This window comes from Schistocerca piceifrons, chromosome 5, assembly GCF_021461385.2.
Source record: "Schistocerca piceifrons isolate TAMUIC-IGC-003096 chromosome 5, iqSchPice1.1, whole genome shotgun sequence".
Lineage (NCBI taxonomy): Eukaryota > Metazoa > Arthropoda > Insecta > Orthoptera > Acrididae > Schistocerca > Schistocerca piceifrons.
In genome coordinates, this window is record NC_060142.1 from 589,868,469 (window position 1) to 589,888,625 (window position 20,157).

At 42.2% G+C, this 20,157-nt stretch overlaps 1 protein-coding gene across 1 annotated transcript in view; it reads left to right on the forward strand.

Moving 5' to 3' along the window:
* Window positions 1-20,157, forward strand: part of LOC124799152 (NFX1-type zinc finger-containing protein 1-like) — a 146,515-nt gene that overhangs the window by 87,928 nt on the left and 38,430 nt on the right. Inside the window, exon 5 of the mRNA XM_047262689.1 lies at window positions 803-946. Coding sequence (XP_047118645.1) covers window positions 803-946 — 144 coding nt within the window. The remainder of the gene's footprint in view (window positions 1-802; window positions 947-20,157) is intronic.

The window sequence follows — 20,157 nt, forward strand, 5'->3', positions numbered from 1 at the left end:
CATGAGGTGTGACCATTTGAGGGGCATCACATCAATTGCCTACATTCTGTTGCATGATTGCTGGAGCTCTGCATATGTGTGTTCAGCATAGCAGCCAGTAAATAATACAACCAGTTGTGTAAGTCTTCATTGTATGATTTGTTACTGTGTTCCCACCACAAGTATCTTCACTGTCTTGATGCCGTACAACTTCCACAAAACCATCACATTTCTTGGAATACTCTCTCATCACATCTCACAGAGCAGAAACATGTTTTTTATTGATTGTTTTTTGTGTACCTCTTGTCTCTCGTTATTTAGTATGCATTTCTAAATCTAGATTATTGAAATACTGTTTTACCTTTCCCAAATTCTGTTTTGTGAGGTTCAACAGTCAAACCTCCAGCAAAAAAAGTAATTGTGTTTATTCTTATTGAGAAAGAAATGAAATGGTGATAAGGCATTATTGGCCTTGAGACTATGTCTAGGGTTGTTTGGTCACTTGGTGCAAGTCTTTCTATTTGACGTTTCTTCAGCAAGCTGCATATTGTTGTGATGGAGATGTTATGAAATGATTAGGACAGCACAAACGCACAGTTACCAAATGAAGGAAATCTCTGAGCCGACTGGGAGTCACACCCGGGATCCCATGATCTAGAGGCAGGGCTTCTAAGTACTGTACCACAAAGCTGAGGGCATTCTTATAGAGAAATACCAATTGATAATGATAACGGCTCTTTGTAATAACCAATAAATGTTTGTTGAATGTCTTTGTAAGAATATTGCAGGAATTTGTGGCATCTGGAGTTTTCTTTTGTTTTAGGTACCTGGCTTAAAGAGCTACCGTAACCCACATGAAGGAGATTTCCTTGTTGCCCTCTGCAGGCACCTCATTCTACAGGGACATTCTCCAGAAAATATTACTATATTAACAACATATGTGGCTCAGGTGTTTTATATTCAGCAGGTAAATTTTTTACATAATCCTATAGTGTGTATTTTTTCCTGACACTACAGCCATTTTGAAAGGATTAGTAGAATAGCATAGAGTAAAGGGCAATAAAGCTTGCTATTTTTGAAGAATAGTACAGTTTTGAATTAGTTTTAAATTAGATTTCCAGAAAATTATATATATGAATAATAAATTATTTCATCCCAATCACAAAAACTTATGAAATTTGTGGCAGCCCAAATTGAAATACATATTATAACTGAAGCCTGATCCCACATCATCTTACAAAGATTAATCTGTGCGAGCTGCGCCTAGTAATCTTGAAGTTCAAATAAAGCATTAAGTCTGTTTAAGATTACAGAAAAACACAATTAAATTTTGACAAAAAACTGTTAGTTTCATGACAATTAGTTGCCATTGGCTGGCAGCTGTTCCATTTCCTTCTGTAATTTCTCAGCCTAATTGCAAGAGCACCTGCCCATAAAATGCATTTCCTACTGATGTCATGAGATGGTTATTTTAATAATTAAACAGATTTAAATGGCATGAATATATCATGAATGGGGAAATAACTTAAAAATTAGTTACTTGTGTTCACTGAGTAGTAAAGCTGATGACATTGCTAGCTTTCAGACAAATCCTCCTTCAGAATCAATAGAATAAACATACACATTCACACAAATCCATCATGACTGTATTGTCCCAGATTGCCACATTATATGGATACAACATATCACACGTGCACTGATCCTGTTGTGACCATCCCCACAAATCAGCTGCAAAGGAGCATTCCACTGATAATCCAGTAGAAACTTAACAACAACCTTGGTCATAAAATTATGAACATCCAGCTTCCAATCCTTTCTGTCCCTGCCAAATTGGTATTCACTGCTCATCCAAACTATAAAATGTCCTGGTACATCCATATATCCCATCTTAACTCCCAGTCTCTTAACACATGGAACCCGTGGAACATCCAGGAGCAAGGCCCATCTCAGGCACTCATCCAGCACATCCTATTCCATTCCCATCATAGAGAGGTCCTTTCCCATTAGAGGGATGGCCATATGTGAAAACAGCCATATCATGTAGCAGCTCTCTTTAACTTCTTCACAGTATTTTATTTGGGCACGATTATCAAGCATCTGTCCATTCCATTGAATGGCCTCTCCCAAACTGTGGCTGAGAGCACAGTTTGAAGTGTAACAACATGGATTTGATCCAACTGCCATTCTGCTCTTTTTAGTAGTATTTATTTCTTTTCTTTCAAATAATTCCACAATGGTGGCATGTACAGAAATACCAAATTCATATTTACGTAATAAATGTGGTAATCTTATTATATACATCCTAATTTAACTGTACATCCCAGGATTGCCAGGATGATGAGAGAAGATAACTCCAGTAGCCCCAGACCCATCTGAAAGCAGGAGTGAAATGCAAAGATGAATGAACTAAGCCATTTAGTATCCTCTCTAGGTGGCAGCTCAGAACGAGAGAGAGAGAGAGAGAGAGATTTTTCAGTCATGGCTCCGGGAGCCTTCAGTCTCACGGGTCGAGTGATCTGATGACTGATTTGTCTGGCAAGGCAGCTTTGAGCTTTGCTGGCGATGATTTGGTCTATTCTGACATGAACCTGTCGATTGTCGTCACATCAGCTGAAAGGCAATGGGGGGGGGGAACTTGCATTTGGGGCCCGGGTATATCTAGTACGTTCCCTCCCCTCTCAACATCAGCTGAAAGGCAATGGGCAATGTAGGTGGACTCTTTGTAAAATTTAAATAATGAAAATTACTTGCATTTGGGGCACCTTGTACATCTCCTCCCCTTTCTCTGAAAGAGTTCATCGCCATTTAACTTTATGATCGCAGTGGGGCCGTAAATCTAGGGGGTAACAATATTTGATCTTCATTTAACAATACAATATTTTAACTTTATTTAACAACTAAGACCTTGAATCTGAGTATAATTGTTATGTCACCATGGTCTGACTGCAGTTATTGACACTGGACTATGACAGCGACAGCATTACAAAGGTAGCTGGAGCTGGTTTCAGAGATGGCTTTGAGGAGTACAAACAACTGGAACGCTTGTACTACAAGGATTGATACATGTGCACAAGTCGGGATGGTTAGATTTGTAGCAGTAGTAGAGAAGGTAATGGTCCAGATGTAGTTTTTAATAGAATAAAATGCTGACATTGAAACACTTCCTCGTCAGACTGGGTTTGGTCAGTTTTAGAACAGGGCAGGGCCCAGTGTCCTTACAGTGACTGGGTAGCCAACCAGGTGGCACTGTTTGCCAACCTGATGAGAAGGCAGATCGGAATCGTGGAACAGAATTTTGGTACACAACAGTTTGTTTTAGCTGTAATCAGGGGAAATGGAAGCATTGTAAGTCATATTTATTTAGAGGTCATCATCACCAATGATTATGGCCTGTAAGTAATGTTGTAACTATCTAATTGGCCCAATAAAAGTCAAACAAACAAACCATGTCAGCTACCTGATTAAATATTTCTGAGCATCAGCCAGAATGATGTATGAAGTGAAATAACTTTGACTAATAAAATTATACAATGATGACAGCAAAAAATGATGCTTCTCATTCTATTGGTATGTCTTATAAACAAGAAATACATCATTTACAGCAAACACCTTTAGGATGATTCCTTCGATCCAAATTTATGTGATTGCACAAGTGAGGTGATAAAGTCCAAATCAGTTGAATAGATTGATGGTAAGAATAACCCATGATAGTAAAACAACATCAAATGGACACAATCCCCCCTGCGGGTCCAGGGGTTAGAATAGGCCCGAGGTATTCCTGCCTGTCGTACGAGGCGACTAAATGGAGTTTCACACATTTCAGGCTTTATGTGATGGTCTCCTGTAGGATTTGACCTCCATTCTTCAAAATTTTTCCAAAGAGCAAGCCAATTTGGGAAGGGCGCCTTACAAGGTGTATTGTGTCCATTGTGCATTGAGATCTTTAGCCCACTTTCTCATCGTTGCATTGCAGTCCTGCCCATTTTCCATCTCTCGGGCGAGGTCACCTCCCCGGGTGCATTTTCCACGATGCACTATGCAGTGTCAATTTCTGCATTGGTGGTGGGGCCGCCATGTACCCTGTTGGTTGTAGCCCTGTGATGCCTGCGCCATTAACTTCCCACGTATGCCGAGGGGTAGATGCCCATCCCCCTGGGGCATCGGGACCTCCGTCAATGGCCATCCTGCCAGGTGTCCTTTACTGCGGCTGGGTGGTGCCCGTGGGGAGGCCCCCTGGTCGGAGTGGGTGGCATCAGGACGGATGACACACTATGAAGCGTAGTTCATCATCTCTTGCTGGTGGTAAAACACCAGTAGTCTCTAAGCGATCACGAGCTCCAATTCAATGCACAGAAGTATGATCTCAAATCGTTCCCCTCCGTGGCCACACCGTTGGAGGAACGTCAGGCAAGGGTGGCAGCAGATGTTATTCACCCCAGTACCTTGTATGTTTGAGAGCTGATGGGGAATCTTTCATGACGATGAAGCCTTGGTTTTTTGTTGAGCATTTAGAGGACAAGTTCGGGAAGGTGGAAGGCCTGTCCAAAATGAGATCGGGGTCAGTCTTGATCAAAACAGCATCCTCTGCCCAGTCGTGGGAGTTACTCGCTTGTGACAAGCTGGGGGATGTTTCCGTAACCATCGTGCCCCATAAGAGCTTAAATAGAGTCCAGGGTATCATATTTCACAGAGACCTTCTTTTGCAGTCCAATGAAGAGCTGCTCACCAATTTAGAGCGGTGAGGTGTACATTTCGCCCGGCGTGTCCACCAGGGTCCGAAGGATAATCAGGTTGCCACCAGTGCCTTCATCTTGGCCTTTGAGGGTGATACATTGCCCGAGAAGGTCAAGGCGATGGTCTACCGGTGTGACGTAAAGCCCTATATCCCTCCCCCGATGCAGTGCTTCAAGTGCTGGAAGTTCGACCATGTCTTCCCGCTGTACTTCCAGCGTCACATGCCGAGATGGTGGACGCCCATCACATCCCAATACTCCATGTGCCCCGCCTCCCATCTGTGTCAACTGTGAAGAGCACCATTTGCCTTGCTCGCCTGACTGCAGGATTCTCTAAAAGAAAGGCAAATCATGGAGTACAAGACCCTTGATAGATTGACCTACACTGAGGCTTAAGAGAAAATTTGAACGCCTGCATCCTGTGTGTATGGCATCGTCTCACACCGCCGCTAAAACAGTTCTGGCACCATGAGCTCCGCAAACCCAGGTCACCTCTCAGAGCCGGAAGACTACACCTGCCCCCTTGATGGTGGGGGCCATTTCCCTCCCTGTTGCTCCTGCACCACCTACTTCTGGAGCAACCCCCCCCCCCCCTCCCCCCCCCGCCCATCCCCAACCATCAGAGACATCCGTCCCCACTTCTAAGCAGGAGAAGCGTAAGTCTTCTTCAGCTTCTTTCGCTGAGCCAATGAAGTCCTCCCAGCCAGAGAAACCCAAGGAGCAATGAGAGAAATCCAAAAAGAAAACCCCTAAGACCAAGGAAATTGCGGTGGCACCCACACCACCGCTACCTACAGGCTCTGCGGCTGAGGATGGGGTGGAGATTTTGGCGTCTGCTGAGGACCTAGATCTCGCCAGACCCTCAGACACAATGGATATAGACTGCTCAGGCAATAAATCGGTGGCAACAGGTGGCTCTGTGGCATAAACTGCCTCATTGAATGTTCCATGCCTTCCCAGTCTGACGATGTCATCCTCCAGTGGAATTGCGACTGTTTTTTCCACCTGCTGGCTGAGCTATGGCAACTGTTAAGCTTTACATGTGCTCCCTCCAGGAAACCTGGTTCCCAGCAATGCGGACCCGTGCTCCCTCCAGGAAACCTGGTTCCCAGCAATGCGGACCCCTGCTCTCCGCGCCTATAAGGGATATTACAGGAACTGTAGCGACTATAATCTAGTTTCAGGTGGAGTTTGCGTTTATGTTGTAAACTCAGTCTGTAATTAACATGTGCCCCTTCAAACCCCTCTTGAAGCTGTGGCTGTCAGAGTAAGGAAGACATAGGAAATAACTGTCTGCAATGTATATCTTCCTCCAGATGGTGCAGTACCCCTGAATGTATTAGCTGCACTGATTGATCAACTCCCTATACCTACCCTACTTCTGGGAGATTCTAATGTCCATAACCCCTTGTGGGGTGGCACCGTGGTTACTGGTCCATGCAGAGATGTCGAAACTTTACTGTCTCAGTTCGACCTCTGCCTCTTAAATACTGGGGCCGCCACACATTTCAGTGTGGCTCATGGTAGTTACTTGGCCATTGATTTATCAATTTGCAGCCCTGGACTTCTCCCAACTATCTGAACAGCTTTTTCCAGATGGCAACACCTGATTGCCATCTTTTTTTGACCTACGTAAACCATACGACACGACTTGACAACATCATATCCTTGCCACATTGTTTGAATTGGGTCTTTGAGGACCACTCCCGATTTTTATTCAAAACTTCCTGTTGCTCTGTACTTATACATGTCCAAGTTGGTGACTCCCGTAGTTTCATCCATATCCAGGAGAATGGAGTCTCGCAGGGCTGTGTATCGAGTGTCTCTCTATTTTTAGTGGCCATTAACAGCCTAGCAGCAGCTGTTGGGCCCTCAGTCTGTATGCAGACGACTTCTGCATTTGTTACTGCTGCTCCAGTACTGTTGTTGCTGAGTGGTGCCTCCAGGGAGCCATCAACAAGGCGCAGTCATGGGCTCTAGCCCACCGCTTCCAGTTTACAGTCAGAAAGTCGTGTGTCATGCACTTCTGTTGACGGTGTACCGTTCATCCAGAACCTGCACTTTACCTTAATGACGATTCACTCACTGTAGTGGAGACATATCAATTCCTAGGACTGGTTTTTGACACTCGATTGATGTGGGTCCCTCATCTTCGTCAGCTTAAGCAGAAGTGCTGGCAGCACCTCAATGCCCTCCGTTGCCTGAGCAACACCAATTGGGGTGCAGATCGCTGTACGCTGCTGCAGCTCTACAGGGCCCTTGTCCAATCCCGAATTGACTATAGGAGTTTGGTTTATGATTCGGCAGCACCTTCAGCATTGCATTTACTCAACCCTGTGCACCACTGTGAGGTTTGATTAGTGACAGGGGATTTTAGGACGAGTCCAGTGACCAGCGTACTGGTGGAGGCTGGTGTCACTCCACTGCAGATCAGACATTCGCAACTGCTCACCAGTTATGCAACACACATTTATAGTTCCCCTGAGTATCCCAATTACTATCTCCTTTTCATGCCCGCGGCAGTCCACCTCCCGCATCAGCAGCCCAGATCGGGGCTAACGATTGTGGTTTGCGGTCCCCTCTCTCCGAACTGGATTCCTTCCCTTTACCATCTCTATTTGCAGTCCGTTCATGTACGCTTCCATGGTGTATGCCTCGGCCGCAGCTTCATTTGGACCTATTGCATTGCCTTAAGAACTCTGTTAACCCCGTCGCTCTCCGCTGTCACTTCCTCTCGATTCTTGACGTGTTCTGGGGCTCTGAAGTGGTTTACACTCACGGCTCAATGGCTGATGGTCACGTAGGCTTCACATATGTTCATGGAGGACATATTGAGCAGCACTCGTTGCCAGTTGGCTGCAGTGTTTTCACTGCAGAGCTGGCGTCCATATCTTGTGCTCCTCACCACCCTCTGGTAGCGTCCATTCAGGAGTCCACCTATGCCGTGGATCCTAGGACACGTTGGAATCTTCGGCAACGAACTTGCCGACAGGCTGGCCAAACAGGCGAGCGAAAACCGCTTCTGGAGATAGGCATCTCCTAAGCTGACCTGCGTTTTGTCTTACACCACAGGGTTTTCCAGCTTTGGGAGACGGAATGGCACATAATAGCATGCACAACAAACTGCATGTCATTAATGAGAATATGAATGTGTGGAAGTCTTCCATGTCGGCCTCTCGCAGGGAATCAGTTGTTCTCTGCCGGCTCCGCATTGGCCATACATGGCTAACACATGATTACCTACTCCGTTGCGAGGACCCACCTCAGTGTCGCTGTGGCTCCCAAATGACAGTTGTCCACCTCTTGCTGGACTGCCCACTTTTAGCCGCTCTGCGGCAGACTTTTAACTTTCCCAGCACCCTGCCTTCGGTGTTGGACAACAATGCCTCCACAGCAGCTTTAGTTTTACGTTTTATCTGTGAGAGTGGGTTTTATACTTCTATGTAGTTTTTAGCGCATGTCCTTTGTCCCTGTGTGTCCTCCACACTAGTGCTTTTAGGGTGGATGTTTTAATATGTTGCAGAGTGGCTGGCTTTCCCTTTTTATTCTCGTGGTTGGTCAGCTACTGTAATCTGCTTGCATGTTTTACTCTCTTCTGTTTCTAGTATCTCTCTGTTGTTTCCTTGCCCGGTTTTGTTCCGTTTAGTGTTCATTGCCTTCCCTTCATTCTTGTGGCTTTTCCTTTCTTTCTAGTTTGTGTTATATGTTTTGTCTCTTTTATCTCACACTTGTGGCATTGTTTTATTAGGAACAAGGGACCGATGACCTCGTAGTTTGGTCCCTTCTCCCGCCTTTAAACCAACTAACCAACCAACCAGATTGACACAATAATGATAATATAATAATAATAATAATAATACTAATAATAATAATAATAATAATAATAATAATAATAATAACCCACTATCCAACATGCTAAATAATACAAATTATGGATACAATATTACTGGAACATACACTCACAAAATCACACATTTGCTATACATGGATGATCTAAAACTACTGGCAGCAACAAATCAGCAACCCAACCAATTACTAAAGATAACAGAAGTATTCAGCAATGATATAAATATGGCTTTTGGAACAGACAAATGTAAGAAAAATAGCATACTCAAGGGAAAACACACTAAACAAGAAGATTACATATTGGATAACCACAGCGACTGCATAGAAGCGATGGAAAAAACAGATGCCTATAAATATCTAGGATACAGACAAAAAATAGGAATAGATAATACAAATATTAAAGAAGAACTAATAGAAAAATATAGATAAAGACTAACAAAACAGAACCGACAGCAAGAAACAAGACAAAAGCTATAAATACTTATGGTCTACCAATATTGACCTACTCATTTGGGTAGTGAAATGGAGTAACACAGACCTAGAAGCACTCAATACACTTACACGATCACAATGCCACAAATATAGAATACATCACATACATTCAGCAACAGAAAGATTCACATTAAGTAGAAAGGAAGGAGGAAGGGGATTTATCGACATAAAAAAACCTACATTATGGACAGGTAGACAATTTAAGAAAATTCTTTCTAGAACGAGCAACAATCACGCATTTAAATACATCGGCTACACCACTGCAATTTCATAACTAATTCTACAACCCTTTAGATCACATAACATCAACAGATACGAAGAAAGTAAATTGGAAAAAGAAAACACTACATGGCAAGCACCCGTATCATCTAACACAGCCACACATCGATCAAGACGCATCCAACACATGGCTAAGAAAAGGCTGTATATACAGTGAGACGGAAGGATTCATGATTGCAATACAGGATCAAACAATAAACACCAGATATTACAGTAAGCATATTATTAAAGATCCCAATACCGCAACAGATAAATGCAGACTTTGCAAACAACAAATAGAAACAGTAGATCACATCACAAGCGGATGTACAATACTAACAAATACAGAATGCCCCGGAAGACATGACAGTGCAGCAAAAATAATACATCAACACCTTGCCTTACAGCATAAACTTATAAAACAACACGTTCCCACATACAAGTATGGACCACAAAATGTACTGGAGAATGATGAATACAAATTATACTGGAACAGAACCATTATAACAAATAAAACAACACCACATAACAAACCTGACATCATACTCACCAATAAAAAGAAGAAATTAACACAACTAATCGAAATATCCATACCCAATACAACAAATATACAAAAGAAAACAGGAGAAAAAATTGAAAAATACATCCAACTGGCTGAGGAAGTCGAGGACATGTGGCATCGGGATAAAGTTGACATTATACCAATTATACTATCAACTACAGGAGTCATACCACACAATATCTGCCAGTACATCAATGCAATACAGCTACATCCAAACTTATACGTACAACTACAGAAATCCGTAATTATTGATACATGTTCAATTACCCGAAAGTTCCTAAATGCAATATAACATATACCGTACAGTTAAAAGGAAGCCACGCTTCATCAAGGTCCGCGTCACTTTCCATTTTTGACCAGACATAATGTCTGAGAAAAGAAAGAATAATAATAATAATAATAACTACTCTTTGAAAGTCTCAAAACCAAGCAGTTCATAGGACAGATACAAAGTAATAGTTTTAATTAAAGAAAACGATCCCAAGTGAGATCACAACATTACAATAAAATAAAAGCTATAATTGGAGGGACAAACAGCATTGGTCGTATTTTTTTGTTGTTTTATTATCCGCAAAATCGATTTTCGGTCACTTAGTGACCATCCTCAGTGCTGTAATATACAATTAAAATTTGTAGGCACATGTGATTGTTCTAAGCTTGTTGTTACCAGTGCCCAAAAATTTTAATTGTATATTACAGCACTGAGGATGGTCACTAAGCAACCGAAAATCGATTTTGCGGATAATAAAACAACAAAAAATACGACCAATGCCGTTTGTCCTTCCAATTATATCCATTATCTGGTTGTGGTGCACAGAACACTCCATGGAGTCGCCAATCAATAAAATAAAAGCTGTCATAACTTTTACAGTGGAACTTGGCCACGGCACGTGATCAGCTGGAGTGGCTATGTCTGTCCTACTACATAAAATTGCACTTGAAACACCAGTATCTAGTCATTCTCGGCATTAAAGTAGCAAGTAGCATGAGCACGGGAACCACTGCGTGAACAGTTCAGTTATGTAAAATATTGTAGAATGTCTTAATATGGGCAGTAGCCCAAGCTAGTGAGATTTGGTGGTGCTCGTGTCACATCAACTAATTCAAGGACTTCATCAATTCAGTATTGTTAGTATCCAGAAGAACTGATTAGGTAGGGAGTGCATGGAGAGAGAAGTTAAATTTCAGCATAAATAACAGAAATGTTTAGATAATGGCATTACAAGTTCCTTTCAGCTGTGGGGGGAACTGAGATTTAGGTTCGTTATGTACTAACAGAAAGCTCTGAATAGATGTTTGCTATTTTGTAGCATTATTCGGTATACGTAGGGAGTGAAATTCCAATTTCAACAAACAGTTGAAACCTGAAGAGTGTACGGGACGGTGTACAAGTAGCTGATTCTTATACAGTGGAATAAAGGTTGCATTAATTCTACCAGTGGAACAGTTGAATTTGAGAAATGAGAAACTGTTTTCAATACCTTCCTAGAAAAAATGGAGTCCACGAAAGACACTGAATAGCACTGCCAGTGCCTATTTGGTGAGCAATATCATGGAGCGGTGCTGTGTTGCTCTTATTCAGCAGCAGTCAAACAATAGGTGGTTTGGTTTGGCGAAGAATGGGATCTCATAGCTGCAGATTTCTTCAAAACAATACGGCAGTCTCCTACACAATGAAGGCTCGTAGTCTTCACTTTTGTAATACAAGCTTTCAAATTCCATGAACTTTGAACATAACTTCACTCTATCACACAGTGGTGAGAACTATACAGGGTGAAGCGAAATTCACACACTCGGGCTTTGCAGCGCGACTCCTTACATGTCAGCGATAGAAAAAAAAAGTCCCTCACAAAATTTCATCCAGCGAGTACATCCAGCAGAAAAAGGATGTTAAAGGGTGGCAATCTGGCAACACTGTAACCACATGTATGGTAAATACCTCTGTCAGCACATGTTACTTGTCCTGTGTAGTTGGTGCAGTGGATAGAGTTTTGGGTTAGCATGCAGGAGATCAGTGGTTTGATTCTGGTTTGAGGCATATGTTTTTAATTTAGTAAATGTAGTCCAGGTGGTATGGTAACTGGCATCTTAATCGTCAACCACAACTGGAGCGCGTCCTCTAGAAAACATTTGCATTTACATACTACAGTCGCAGAAATAGAAGATTGGTGAGCTTTTAAAGCAGCACTTTCCAGGTCGTGGGCGTGAATTAATTCGCACCACTTCATTTACTAGATGCGAAACCTGTTTTTCTTATATCCTTCTCCAATGGTACCATAAATTAGTACCAAGTATTATTCTCGCCTCATTCAGGTCCATTACATTTCGTTAGGGCCTTACGTTACCAGTAGGACTAGCAACGTGCTTTGTGAATACTTTTAATGGTTCCAAAAAGAACAGGAAGCTGCCGCTGACTTTGTGAACACCATAATATGGCCATAAGAAGCAGCATTCACTCTTGAGTGTGTCTTCAATATGCACAATGCCTACCATTGGTGTGAGGTTAACCTGTGTGTCACCTGCAACCGTGGATACCAAGTGTATCAGCAAATTGAGCACTGATGTGAAACTTCCTGGCAGATTAAAGCTGTGTGCTGTACCGAGAATCAAACTCAGGACCTTCGCCTTTTTCGGGCACGTGCTCTACTAGCTGAGCTACCCAAGTACGACTCACGACCTGTTCTCATAGCTTTACTTTTCTGTTAGCATTTAGAATAGATTCATCATAGTTCAATTTTACACCGAGTACAAAAGTCAATCCCTGCACAGTAAACAACCAACACCGAACACAAACTGCTATTTGTGGAAATGCTTCAATTAGTAGTAATGTCTACCAGCAGGGTCACTTGACTAGAATACAAATGAGGTGCTGAGAGCCACAAAGGTCAAAAGCACACCGCTGTTGCTCCCACATTTAAGAAACCAGTGAGACAGCTTTCTGTGACAGTTTATACCCACACTGTGGGTCTACAGCACAGATGAAAGTGACTCACCACAAGATGAACAGGTGTCAGAAGCATGAATAAATGCTACAGCCTCACAATCAACGCTGATGTGCTTTAGGCCCTTATGATTCTCACCGCCTCAAATGGATTAGTTTGATACAATTTGTAACTTAATATTCTATAACTCATTCATAAACATACAAAATATGTTTACTGTTAGTACAACTTTGACATATACTGACATCCAATCTAATTTTACTATATAGTGAGTGAATTAGCATATCTGAGGCATGTGCTATCATCTATGCCGCTGTGTGCCACTACCTGGTGGCACTGATGTAAACTTATAGTTGAGTGGCAGGGGCTAGCTGCGCACATCGTGTACCGTCCACTTTGTTTATCAAATCGGTACATATTTGGCCTGTAAGGCAATTACATCACACGAGTTGCGCATACACAAAAGCTCCTTAAGATGTGCACAACTGAATGTATGCTCGCAACCCAGATGCCAAGTTTCATGGAATCTAGTAGAGCAGTAGCGTGGTAGATGTAAGTGATTTATCTTTCAGATTACAGCATCTATGTCACATTTAACAGCATTCAAAGAAAACTAACCAATAAATCTGCAAGGTGTTGAAAGTTTGGGTGTCCACATGCTCTTGTGCTTCTACACAGTAGCCGCCACTGCTTGTATGTCAGGATCCAACTCCAGATGTCACTGTGGACTGTTGGTGGGCATCACATTGAACTACACACATTGCAACAAACAAAAAGTCTTAGGCGGCATCTCTTGGGCAGAGTCGGACCCTGGCGGTGCAAAGCTCACGAATTGCATTTGTTGATCAGTAAAAGGCACGGCAGCGTTGGTCAGTGAGACAGTGGCAACGCCTATTGTTAGGGTGGTGCTGTGTCATTATACCTGTGACGTGGCCTTGTGCAAAGGTGGCAGAGGAGACAGGCGAGGTTGGTTGGCCTCGTGCAGCTGCAGTGGGAGCAGTGGTGGCTCTGTGAGTGTACTGTTGCAGGCAGCCTGCTTGAATGAACTCATCTGTTGCGTTGTGGCTCACAGCCGTACGGCCCTGCAGAATGGTTTCATGCATCTGCTTATGGCTTAGTAAGATGTATGCAGCACGTCAAAGCTGAAAACAGGGTGAATTCGCCATCCCAATTCTGGAGCCACTTTGTACATAACAACTGTTATTCCCACAGCGTGGTTAGTTCTGAATACAACATCTTCATTGGAAATACATCAGTAATTGAATTTGTTACAATCCCATGTAGCCAGAAGAAAGTCACGAACTAATCAGTAAAGCAGAGGAAACTGACATAGTTGTTGAATTGTCAAAATTTCATGTTTCAGCAACCACTTTAACTTTTCCAAAAACTTACTAATTAAGAAAATATCCACAATAAGTTTTACCACATCTTTAAATACTTTCATCATTCAAACCTTGTTTGTTTCCCATATTTGATGTTATACTTTTATTGCCCTATTTTTTCTGATTTTAATAGTTGTTTGGTTATCTGATTAAGCCACTAATTAAGAAATGCCTAAGCAGCAAAATTATGAACACAGAAATTTTACATGAAACTATTGAATTCACCACATGAGTACACAGTGTATCATTCAAAAAGTACCATTAAACCAAATTATTGTTAGAACCAGTGGACAGACATCACATCTTTATAGGACCTTTACATTTTTATGTATGTCAGTCTTTAAATACCTCTTCCACACAATGAATCCTCACTCTGTGAGCTGCAGTAATTTGGTTAGTATGTGTGTAGGTGTGTAAGAATTATATTATCTATGAAGAAACATTCATCCAAAACTAGCAACATCAATTTTTGTCACGTTTCATGTTCCTATTGATGACTCTAAGTACCTCGGCTATATCATGAGTTGTTACCTGTACTACTATTATTTATTTTCGTCCATTTTCGTAAAACCAGTCAGGCAGCAGCCACTGGCCTGGACAGAGCAGCAACAAGGATTTTTTTACATTTTATGAGTTCATAACCAGGAGCGAATTATATAGTGTCATCTGTGTGCTTTTGTAGTTAAATTTTTTGATTTTCTGTGTGCAAATTTAATATTGAATAAACACAGTTCTCGTGTTTTCGCTTGTGTCAGAAAGTAAATAGATTTTGTGGTTTATTACAAGTTCCTAATCTGGAGTGAATTATTTAGACTCACCTGTGTGCTTTGGTAGGTAGTTTAGTTTTTGAATCTCAGTGTGTTAACCTGATTTATTAGACACACTTCTTGCACTTCCTACAGCACCCACAGTAGAGTTCCATAGCAGGTGTTGTCGATAGTCCTTCGTTTGTCAGTGAGATGTAGTTTTTCATGTTCGTCAGTATGGATAGGGATTATGATTGCTGTGTGCAGATGAGAGCCGACTTGGTGACACTTTGCTCTCAGCTCTAGGCTGTGATGGCTGCGGTTACACAGCTTGAGGCTGCATTGGATGAGCATCACTGTTATGGGTGGGCCAGGGGGATCCAACGGATGTCCAGCACAAGCCTTGAGTCGGCCAAGTGGTCTGCACCTGTGGCCAGCCCAGTTACTGCTCGCACTGAGGTGGACGCCTGACCCTTGGTAAAGTGGGAGGTTGTCTTGGGGATGGCAGGCTGTGAATGACTTCCCGGGGAGGGCCAAACACGATGCCTCCCCTATTAGTCTGACAAACAGATTCCAGGTGCTGTCTGTGGCTGACACTGTCTGTCAGCCAGATGCAGTCTCTTGTCCTGTTTCGGAGGAAACCTCTCAGCCTGCAAGGTCCATGCAGTCCCAGAGTTTGGGATTATTGGCAGTTGGGAGCTCTAATGTTAGGTGCGTTATGGGTCCCCTCGAGGACACGGCTGTCGTGGAGGGAAAGAAAGCCAATGTGCACTCCGTGTGCATACCAGGTGGAGTCATTCCAGATGTGGAACGGGTCCTTCCAGATGCCATGAAGAGCACAGAATGCAGCCATCTGCAGGTGGTGGCTCACATCGGTACCAATCATGTGTATCACTTTGGATTGGAAGAGATACTCTCTGGTTTTGAGCAGCTATCAAAAGTGGTGAAGGCTGCCAGTCATGTTCCTGAGATGAAAGCAGACAGGGCCGATTGCAGACTTCTCGTACAGAGCCGAGTGGAGGGTCTGAATCAGAGTCTCAGACTGTTCTGTGACCATGTAGGCTGCAAGATTCCTCAACTTGTGCAATAGGGTGGTGGGGTTTTGGGTTCTGCTAAATAGGTCACAAGTGGTTCTGCTAAATAGGTCACAAGTCCATTACATGTGGGAGCAGCTACATGGGTAGCGGCGGCTAGGTCACACATCCATTACATGTGGGAGGCAGCTATATGGGTATCAGGGGCTGTGTGGCATGGACTGGGTGGTTTTGTAGGGTAGAGGGTTTCAGGGAAACACAAAAAGGGCTTCTTCAGTCTCAAAGGAAGCAGGTCAAACACAGGAAGAATGTAGATCTAGGAACCAATGGTATAACAGTTGCAAATTGTCGTTGCTGTGTTGGGAAAGAACAAGAGCTCTAAGCGAAGCACTGATGCTCAAATTGTTATGTGCACTGAAAGCTGGCTAAAGCTGAAGATAAGTCCAGCTGAAATTTTTGCAAAGACCCTAACTGTTGTCAGAAAGAATAGGCTAAACACAGTTGGTGGTGGCGTGTTTGTTGCTGTTAGAAGCAGTTTATCTTGTATCGAAATTGAAGTAGGTAGTTAGTTCTGTGAGTTAATGTGGGCAGAGGTTATTCTTAGCAACATTCTTAGCAATCTGAATAAATTAATAATTGGATGCTTTTGCCGAGCTCCCAACTCTGACGTACAATTACTGAAACATTCAAAGGAAACTTGAGTCTAACTTCGAACATGTAGGCTACCTAACTCATACAATTATAGTTAGTGGTGACTTTAATTTACCCTCGATATGTCGGTGAAAATACATTTTTAAATTCTGGAGGCAAGCATAAAACGTGATCCAAAAACATGCTAAATGCTTTCCCTGAAAATTATTTTGAGCAATTAGTTCATGAGCCCACTTCATTAATAAATGGTTGTGAAAACACATTTGGCCTTTTGGCAACAAATAATAGTGAGCTATTAGTGAGCATCAAAATGGATACAGGGATTAGTGAACACAGGGTTGCCGTAGTGAGACTGAATACTGCAACTGCTGTGCAGGGTAGCCGTGCAGTCTGAGGCACCATGCCATGGTTCACACAGCTCCTCCCTTCGGAGGTCAAAGTCATCCCTTGGGCATGGGTGTGTGAGTTGTCCTTAGCATAAGTTAGTTTAAGTTAGATTAAATTGTGTGTAAGCCTAGGGGCCAATGACCTCAACAGTTTGGTCCCATAGGACCTTACCGCCAGCACCACCACCACCACCACCACCACCACCATAGCATTTGAAATACTATTGGTGACAGTGCTGTCCAAGCAGAGTTAATGAACACAGCCTTCCAAAATTCCTCCAGCAGACAAGAATTCAAATCAAATACAGCTGCCAATGTGAGTAACTCAGAAATGGATATCCTCGGAGTAGTGAAGCAACTTAAATCACTTCATAAAAGCAAATGTTCTAGTCCAGACTGTATAATAATTACATTCCTCTCAGAGTATGCTGATGCGATAGCTCCATACTAAAAAATAATATACAACTGCTTACTTGATGAAAGATGGTACCCAAAGACTGGAAAGTTGGACACCAATATTTAAGAAAGACAATAGGACTAATACACTAAATTACAGACCCATATCTTTAATGTTGATATGCTGCAGGATTATCGAACGTATGTTGTATTTGAATGTTATGAATTACCTTGAGAAAACAGTCTATTGACACACAGATTTAGAAATCCTTGTGAAACCCAACTAGCTCTTTCCCCACATGAAGTGTTGAGAGTGCTATTGACGAAGGGTATAACTTTGTTCCATATGTCTAGATTTCCAGAAGGCTTTTGACACTGTACCTCACAAGCAGCATGTAATCATATCACATGATTATGGAATATTGTCTCAATTATGCAACTGGATTCGTGATTTCCTCAGAGAGGTCACAGTTCGTAGTAACTGACGGAAAGTCATCGAGTAAAACAGAAGCAATTTCTGGCGATCCCCAAGGTAGTGTTATGAAACCTCTGGTGATCCTTCTGTACATAAACAATTTAGGAGACAATCTGAGCAGCTGTCTTAGGTTGTTTGCAGATGATGCTGTCATTTATTGTCTGTTAAAATCATCAGAAGGTGAAAACCCATTGCCAAACCATTTAGATATGATATCTTACGGTGCAAAAATTGGCACTTGATCCTAAATAATGAAAAGTGTGTGGTCATCTACATAAGTGCTAAAAGGAATCTATTAAACTTTCGTTGCACGAAAAATCAATCAAATTTAAAGGCTGTAAATTCAACTATCATCAAATGATGATGGCGTCCTCTTGGGTAAAATATTCCGGAGGTAAAATAGTCCCCTATTCGGATCTCCGGGCGGGGACTACTCAAGACGATGTCATTATCAGGAGAAAGAAAACTGGCGTTCTACGGATTGGAGCGTGGAATGTCAGATCCCTTAATCGGGCAGGTAGGTTAGAAAATTTAAAAAGGGAAATGGATAGGTTAAAGTTAGATATTGTGGGAATTAGTGAAGTTCGGTGGCAGGAGGAACAAGACTTTTGGTCAGGCGAATACAGGGTTATAAATACAAAGTCAAATAGGGGTAATGCAGGAGTAGGTTTAATAATGAATAAAAAAATAGGAGTGCGGGTAAGCTACTACCAACAGCATAGTGAACGCATTATTGTGGCCAAGATAGACACGAAGCCCACGCCTACCACAGTAGTACAAGTTTATATGCCAACTCGCTCTGCAGATGACGAAATAATTGAAGAAATGTATGATGAAATAAAAGAAATTCCGATAGTGAAAGGAGACGAAAATTAAATAGTCATGGGTGACTGGAATTCGGTTGTAGGAAAAGGGAGAGAAGGAGACGTAGTAGGTGAATATGGATTGGGGCTAAGAAATGAAAGAGGAAGCCACCTGATAGAATTTTGCACAGAGCACAACTTAATCATAACTAACACTTGGTTCAAGAATCATAAAATTTTGCACAGAGCACAACTTAATCATAGCTAACACTTGGTTCAAGAATCATAATAGAAGGTTGTATACATGGAAGAAGCCTGGAGATACTGACAAGTTTCAGATAGATTACTTAATGGTAAGACAGAGATTTAGGAACCAGGTTTTAAATTGTAAGCCATTTCCAGGGGCTGATGTGGACTCTGATCACAATGTATTGGTTATGAACTGTAGATTAAAACTGAAGAAACTGCAAAAAGGTGGGAATTTAAGGAGATGGAACCTGGATAAACTGAAAGAACCAGAGGTTGTACAGAGTTTCAGGGAGAGCATAAGGGAACAATTGACAGGAATGGGGGAAAGAAATACAGTAGAAGAAGAATGGGTAGCTTTGAGAGATGAAGTAGTGAAGGCAGCAGAGGACATAGTAGGTATAAAGACGAGTGCTAGTAGAAGTCCTTGGGTAACAGTGAATTTAATTGATGAAAGGAGAAAATATAAAAATGCAGTAAATGAAGCAGGCAAAAAGGAATACAAACGTCTCAAAAACGAGATCGACAGTAAGTGCAAAATGGCTAAGCAGGGATGACTAGAGGACAAATGTAAGGATGTAGAGGGTTATCTCGCTAGAGGTAAGATAGATACTGCCTACAGGAAAATTAAAGAGACCTTAGGAGAACAGAGAACCACTTGTATGAATATCAAGAGGAAACCCATTTCTAAGCAAAGAAGGGGAAGCAGAAAGGTGGAAGGAGTATATAGAGGGTCTATATAGGGGCGATGTACTTGAGGACAATATTATGGAAATGGAACAGGAGGTAGATGAAGATGAAATGGGAGATATGATACTGTGTGAAGAGTTTGACAGAGCACTGAAAGACCCGAGTCGAAGCAAGGCCCCGGGAGTAGACAACATTCCATTAGAACTACTGACGGCCTTGGGAGAGCCAGTCCTGACAAAACTCTACCATCTGGTGATCAACAAGATGTATGAGACAGTCGAAATACCCTCAGACTTCAAGAAGAATATATTAATTCCAATCCCAAAGAAAGCAGGTGTCGACAGATGTGAAAATTACCGAACTATCAGTTTAATAAGTAACGGATGCAAAATACTAACCCGTGTTCTCTACAGACGAATGGAAAAACTGGTAGAAGCCGACCTCGGGGAAGATCAGTTTGGATTCCGTAGAAATGTTGGAACACGTGAGGCAATACTGACCTTATGAGTTATCTTAGAAGAAAGATTAAGGAAAGA